This window comes from Xenopus tropicalis, chromosome 7 (assembly GCF_000004195.4).
Source record: "Xenopus tropicalis strain Nigerian chromosome 7, UCB_Xtro_10.0, whole genome shotgun sequence".
Classification (NCBI taxonomy): Eukaryota; Metazoa; Chordata; class Amphibia; order Anura; family Pipidae; genus Xenopus; species Xenopus tropicalis.
In genome coordinates this window covers 4,459,024-4,466,457 of record NC_030683.2, presented here as the reverse complement: position 1 = coordinate 4,466,457, position 7,434 = coordinate 4,459,024, and the positions used below count along the sequence as shown (strand labels likewise).

Sequence of the window (7,434 nt, the reverse complement as noted above, 5' to 3'; positions counted from 1 at the left end):
ACGGTGAGTGGAGGGGGGCAACCGGGCAATGTTATATCATATCATAACAACTGGGGGGCCGCAGGGTGGAAACCCCCAAATAATAATAATAATTAATAATCATCCCCAAATTCACTCATCTTTACCTGGAGCCGAGTAACCAGCCAGTGTTTCCAGGTAAAGAGATAACGGCTCTGACATTTGGCGAAATGCACAATCGATAATGTCCTGCTGTAAAAACTCCCCGGCAAATCCTGCCATGGCCACTAATTACCTAACGAGCTCTACTAATATTGCCGGGATCATTAAACCCCACGTTCATATCAGCAAACAACTTGCCTGCATGTAAAAGGGCACCATGTCACGTCAGGGTATTTAAAGGGGAAGTTTCCCTTTATATCATCGTTTAATATGTTGTAGACATTGACAATTAGCAATTGGTCTTTCATTTTTTATGGTTTTTTTATGGTAAAGCTTTGTTGTTCAGCAGGTATTTGAGCAGCTATCTGGTTGCTAGGGTCTTTTTTCTACCCTAGTAACCAGGCAGTGGTTTGGGAAATATGAAATAGTAGAAGGCCTGCACCGAAATATAAGTAATAAATATTAACAATAATATAAAAAACGCAGCCTTAAAAAGCAATAGTTCTTGGCTGCCGGGTCAGTGACCCCATTTGAAAGCTGGAACGAGACAGGCAAATAATTCAAAACTATAAAAAATAAATAATGAAGACAATTGCAAGCTGCTGGTAATGGGACATTCTTATAACATACTCAAAGTAATGTAGAGGCAAACCAGAAGGCTGGGTATACGTCCTCCATGTTGGGGAAGGCCTGCTGAGGATATTGGGAGTTGTAGTTCAGCAACCAATGGAGTGTCCCCATTTCCTACTATCATTTCCCAACACCAAATGTGGTGGGAAATCACGGTTTTTGACCACACCCACAAACAGAACATAACGTGCTCCCACTGGCTGGAAATAGAAATTCTCCCCGCCCCCGTGCCCCATACTTGCCCCATTGGTCGCTCACCTGCTCGGGGTTGGCAATGAAATTAATGGCGGTGTGGTACTTGTCCTCTTCTTGTACCAGGCTGAACGTGAACTGGTAGTCAATCAGGAAGGCTGTCTGTAAGTATAGGAACACATATAACCATGAACATCTAATTATAAGGTAATAATGATTTTATTGTAATGAACATGGTACGTTCCACTGAATGACCAATCTCTTAGCTTTTTAATTCTAACAGCAGGACCTGTACCAAAGATTCCATTCCATTGGATAATAAAACCCATGTCCCTTCCCAGAGGCTATTATCCCCCCACTGCTACTATAGGCACCATCTCTCCCTACTATACCTGCTATCCCACAGCCCAGTCCCTTCCAGAGGCTATTATCCCCCCACTGCTACTATAAGGACCACTCTCCCTACTATACCTGCTATCCCAGCCCCAGTCCTTCCCAGAGGCTATTATCCCCCACTGCTACTATAGGTACCATCTCTCCCTACTATACTGCTATCCACAGCCCCAGTCCCTTCCCAGAGGCATTATCCCCCACTGCTACTATAGGCACCATCTCTCCTCTACTATACCTGCTATCCACAGCCCCAGTCCCTTCCAGAGGCTATTATCCCCCACTGCTACTATAGGCACCATCTTCTCCTACTATACTGCTATCCCACAGCCCCAGTCCCTTCCAGAGGCTATTATCCCCCCACTGCTACTATAGGCAACCATCTCTCCCTACTATCACTGCTATCCACAGCCCAGTCCCTTCCCAGAGACTATTATCCACTGCTACTAAGGCACCATCTCTCCCTACTATACCTGCTATCCCACACCCCAGTCCCTTCCCAGAGACTATTATCCCACTGCTACTATAGGCACCACATCTCTCCCTACTATACCTGCTATCCCACAGCCCCAGTCCTTCCCAGAGGCTATTATCCCCCCACTGCTACATAGGCACCATCTCTCCCTACTATACCTGCTATCCCACAGCCCCAGTCCCTTCCCAGAGGCTATATCCCCCCACTGTACTATAGGCACCATCTCTCCCTACTATACCTTGCTATCCCACCAGCCCCAGTCCTTCCCAGAGGCTATTTATCCCCCCACTGCTACTATAGCCCATCTCTCCTACTATACTGCTATTCCCACAGCCCCAGTCCCTTCCCAGAGGCTATATCCCCCACTGCTACTATAGGCACCATCTCTCCCTACTATACTGCTATCCCACAGCCCCAGTTCCCTTCCCAGAGGTATTATCCCCCACTGCTACTATAGGCACCATCTCTCCCTACAATACCTGCTATCCCACAGCCCATTCCCTTCCCAGAGGCTATTATCCCCCCCACTGCTACTATAGGCCATCTCTCCTACTATACCCGCATCCACAGCCCCAGTCCCTTCCCAGAGGCTATTATCCCCCCACTGCTACTATAGCACCATCTCTCCTACAATACTGCTATCCCCACAGCCCCAGTCCTTCCCAGAGGCTATTATCCCCACTGCTACTTAGCACCATCTCTCCCTACTATAACCTGCTATCCCACAGTCCCAGTCCTTCCCAGAGGCTATTATCCCCCACTGCTACTATAGACACATCTCTCCCTACTATACCTGCTATCCACAGCCCCAGTCCCTTCCCAGAGGCTATTAATACCCCCACTGCTTACTATAGGCACCATCTCCCCTACTATACCTGCTATTCCACAGCCAGTCCCTTCCACGAGGCTATTATCCCCCCACTGCTACTATTAGGGCAATCTTTCAGCGGCGGGCTTTGCATCTAGACGCGTGCCAAGCAAACTTTGGCGACGGGGCGAGGAGCATGAGCCTGCTTGACTCCTCCCCCTCAGCCGCCGCTCCTCGCGCCCGCACCGTGGCTGTCTATTCTCTTGTGTGCCTCCGTGGTGTATTGCACGGGACAGGCTCCCTCCCTTCCTCTCGTGACATGGCAGCATCAAGGCTGGCTCTCTCTGCTGGGGTGGCACGCCGAATCTCGGCGAGAGTACCTCACACGAGCTGTATACTCTATGTAAACGTCCCAACTTAAGATCCCAGTCTCTCCGAGATATAGCTCGGCGCGCCCAACTACCTCCGTAAAATGATAGGTCAGACTGGCAGCTGGAGTGTAGTAGTAGGTCAGGACGTGTGCTCTAATGCTGTAGGGGGAGGGTAAGCCCGAGAAACAAGGGCTAGGGTTAAACATTCTCAGTGCCCCCAGTTACACGGAGTAACTTCTTAATTATACCCACATGTGCGAACGGATCTGCGCCGGAGCACCCTTATGATGACGATCATAAGCGCGGCAGGCGTGTCTACGAGAGTTTGAAACCACGCCAGGTAGCGGGAGTGGACAGTGGAAACACGCAGGGACACAAGCACTATCTATTACAGCTCCTCCCCAATAAACTTATGCATTAGTACCAGTGTGTGTAATGGACGGCAAGAATCGACCATCCGCGACTCATTGGAGAGACGCTGTACTCCTAGTAGGTCGGAGAGAGCGCACAGCGGGGCAGGGTGAGGTGTATAAGGACCATACAACGGGTGAACCGTTCCCACCAGATAGCCTATGAATACCAGTCGTGGTAATTGTGCGCAATGCCAATGCCCGGTCATTGGTAGTCTTCTGGTCCAGGTGCGCTGCCAGAGCCAGCCGCCTTAGCAGGTCGCGGCTAAGTGCACAGACACCTGCGCCGAGGTCGACGTTACGAACTCATACTCTTACTAATACCACCCTCCACGGTGTGAGAGATTGTTGTGTTATGGCCTCGCGCACCTACTTTGGGTGTGAGTTCATAGATACGCAGTCAGCACCCACCAGGTCAGGTTGCAAAGGGCACGAGGAATGGGACACACAGCTTGAGCCCCTTACACGAGGTAACTATAAACCCTCAGGGAGAATCGAGGACTCCGCGGTGGGATTATTTGGTGTAGTTGTATCAGGAGGCAGAATCAGACTCCAGGTGCAGGGAAGGGGCACGGGACCAGACATCGTTGAGCCACGGTCTGGACCACTCGCTAGTTACGACCCAAGCCGAAAACCGCTTTCCCTTGTGTGCCACATTCTCCGTAACATGCGGGCTGTATTTGGTCCGGCAGTATGTATTCAGGACGTCTTCTGACACCTATACGCACGCACGTGGCATGGCGAACGTGGAATAGGGACTTTAGCCCCTCAGAGATTTAGGGAGACTCTTTTATGGACATCCGGAGCATACATCAGACATTGATATGCTCCGAGAATGACCGGCTATGTTACCTCCTTACTCGGTGTTCTCTGGGGCGTCTGCTGTTCAGGAGTACTCCAGCGCATCGACCTCTATAGCTAGTTGCAGGAGAAGTAGACAGGGCGACCAGGACACAGTTATGACAGTTACACATAACTATAACCCAGTGAGAAATGAGAGAGTCATCGCACATGGCGTATTGGGGCAGGTTGTACTCAGAGATCTCAGAAAACAGCAGTGCAAGGGGAATGGAACAGCGGGACAGACACGAGTGACAGTCTACACTTTAAACTATAAACCAGTGTATGAAGTGAGGGGCATGAATGGATATTGGGGGGTTGTCTATCAGGAGTCAGAGAGACCAGCAGATGCAGGAGGAGAGAAGGGGACACCAGACCCACAGGGTGGCAGGACCCAGCCTCGCAGAACGGTAGACTATAAACCCAGTGCCGCAGAATGTAGGCATAATTGTAGAATATTATGGGGATGCTCTCTAATCTAGTTACAGAACCAGCGTGCGAGGAGAGGGAAGTTCAGAGGTGATCAGACATACTCTGCCCCGCTTCGTGAACACAACTCGTGATTAAGTAAGCCAGCTCAGGAAGAAAATGAGCAAAATATATGTGAGGTATTTGGGAGTGAGTTGTATCTCGGAGTCTCTAGGGAGCCAGCCAGATGCAGGGAAGTAAGGGATAGATCGACGGAACGCTGACACGGCTCTACACGGGAGAACTATAAAACCCAGCGAGACAGAGCAATGAATGGGTATTCGGGAGTATAGTATCACGGAATTCGGAGAACGAGCAGATGGCAGGGATATGGGAGCAAAGGACTCGAACAGTTGATCTGACGTGTCAGTCAGTACACTCATAAGAAACCTCAGTCGAAGAATTAGTGGTGAATGTAATCGTGATACTTGGGATGTAATCGAGAGTCAGACCACAGTCGTCGGGCTAAGCGGAATGAGGAAAGGACAGAGAACTCTCAGCTGATCAGTTCTACACATCAATACTAATAACCCGGCAGAGACTAATAGTGGCAGCTAATAGTAGATGTGGGTAAATTGAGCGAGCGCAGTTTAATAAAAGTCATTGTCTGATCCCCAGGCCAGTTGCCCATAATATAAACTTAGCAATTGTAAGAAGCCCGGGTGAGATTTTAGGGCGACAAGAGCAGCCCACAACTCCCATAAGTTGAACACATTAACACAGATAACTCCTTAAGAATATATCTAGCTCGCGCAGGAAACCCAGATGGCAATAGACCAGGGTATAGGGTGGACTGATTGCCTGCTGATTGGTGTGGAGAGAGGTTTGGGCTATCTCAGCTGTGTGGCACGCAAAAACACAGTCTACCGTCGCCAGGGTATCAAGGGATACTAGGAAAGGCCACTAGACAATCATTGCCCAGGAGAGGCTGGAAAACCATGCAACCCAATAGAACTTTGCTTAGAATACTAAGGGCACGAGTAACAATACTTAAAAATTCTTCCAGTTGAAGACTTACTGTGATGTTGCTGATGGTACGTGTGGCCCTGTGGTGAGCCGAAATAGGTGATAATTTGGTGGAGCTCGCTCCCTAGTCAGATCCGTCATGACCACCGAAGCCCAAGTGGCTAAAGTTGCCAGAGGAGAGAGATGCAAAGGAAAAGGGAACTAGACACTCCGAGCGTGTTACTAGGGTTACACCATATGTACTATATATGACCAGTCGAAGGAAATGAGCAATAGAAATGAAAGAGTATAGGAGTTGCATATCAGGAGTCCAGGAAACCAGCAAGTATGCAGGGTAGTGGCGACACGAGGACACGCACCATGTAGACTAGTTTACACACTGGATATTCTATTAGAACCATGTGAGAATGAAGGTAATCCCGATGATAGGTGATTTGGGCGCGCAGGTTGATATCTCATGGAGCTCAGCAACGCAGGACGTGCAGGGTAGTGGGAAAGGGTAGACACTTTCTGTACATGTTTAGCACTTAACTCGAATAACCCATATGAGTAATGATGGAATGATATGTGGATATTGAGAGGAGTTTGTAGTCAAGGAGTCTCAGACACTTCATAGCGCGCGCGGCCGGACGAGCGCGCAGTTGGACAGATATCCACATAATCGGATAACGGGGAGAGATGAGCAATGTGATTATGGGTTGATTGGGGGAGGTTAGTGAAGTACACGCCTTCACGATTCCAGGCAGTGCATAGTGTGGCAAGGAGAAAGGTACAGACACTCAGTCCCGCCGGTGCACAGTTTACCAAACAAATAGCGGGTAATAAACACCTCAGCTGTGAGCAAATGTCGAGAGGCGATGTTAGGTGCAAATAGCAGAGGGGGTATTACAGGTGTCCGGGTGAGTCTCGCGCTCGGACTTCTGAGATCACGCCACGTCCGTAGAACCCATAGACATGTCGCTCCGGATGGGACGTGGGACAAAGGTTACTGACACTGGACGCTCAGATCAAGGTTAACAACAGAGAGCCATAGGCTTAACTAAATTAATAAGCCCCAGTGACGATTCAACATCCAGAGAAATGAAATGTGATCGACCCTCGGGCTTGAAGTTGTAATCTTCGAGGCGCAGTCAGAACCAGCAGCAGTTTTAGGAAGGGAAAGGGACAGACACAGTGAATGTAATTGCCCGTATAACGTGCGAGTAAGAATGGCCGCACACACTGCGCCGTAGGAAAAGGCTGACTGCGCAGAATGCGCCGGTTGGACATATAATAACAGGAGGAGGTGTCGGACATATAAATCTCAGGGGCCGGCGGAACACGGGTTTCAGTGTCGGATACAAAGGAACAGTCATTATCTGGCTCGGCGCCAAGTATTTCCCTCATTTCCAAGGATAATTAAAAATGCCCTTAACGAGGTTATATTTTATGGCCATGACGCGACTCAGTACATTGATCTCTTTCCTTACAGCTGAAACCCACATAGTGTATATTACTCAGTGTATCTGTCGGCAGAACCCGATCCGAGCAAACCCAGATTTATTCTCTAATACAGATAAATGGATAAATAAAGGGAGAGGTAAGAAAGGGGGTTCATTCTGGATGGAAGAGTGGGAGGTTTTGGTTCCCCTTTAGCTTTTAGTACAATGAGACTATTTGCAATTGGTCTTCATTTTCTATTATTTGTGGTTATTGAATTATTTTGCTTTTGGTTCACCGGCTTTCCAGTTTGGAATTTCAGCATCTATCTGGTTGCTAGGGTCT

The 7,434-nt window shown here is 48.9% G+C and overlaps 1 protein-coding gene across 1 annotated transcript in view; it reads right to left on the bottom strand.

Moving 5' to 3' along the window:
• The window catches only part of atrnl1 (attractin like 1), a 424,206-nt gene that overhangs the window by 223,095 nt on the left and 193,677 nt on the right, over positions 1–7,434 (bottom strand). Inside the window, exon 22 of the mRNA XM_031905726.1 lies at positions 1,009–1,104. Coding sequence (XP_031761586.1) covers positions 1,009–1,104 — 96 coding nt within the window. The remainder of the gene's footprint in view (positions 1–1,008; positions 1,105–7,434) is intronic.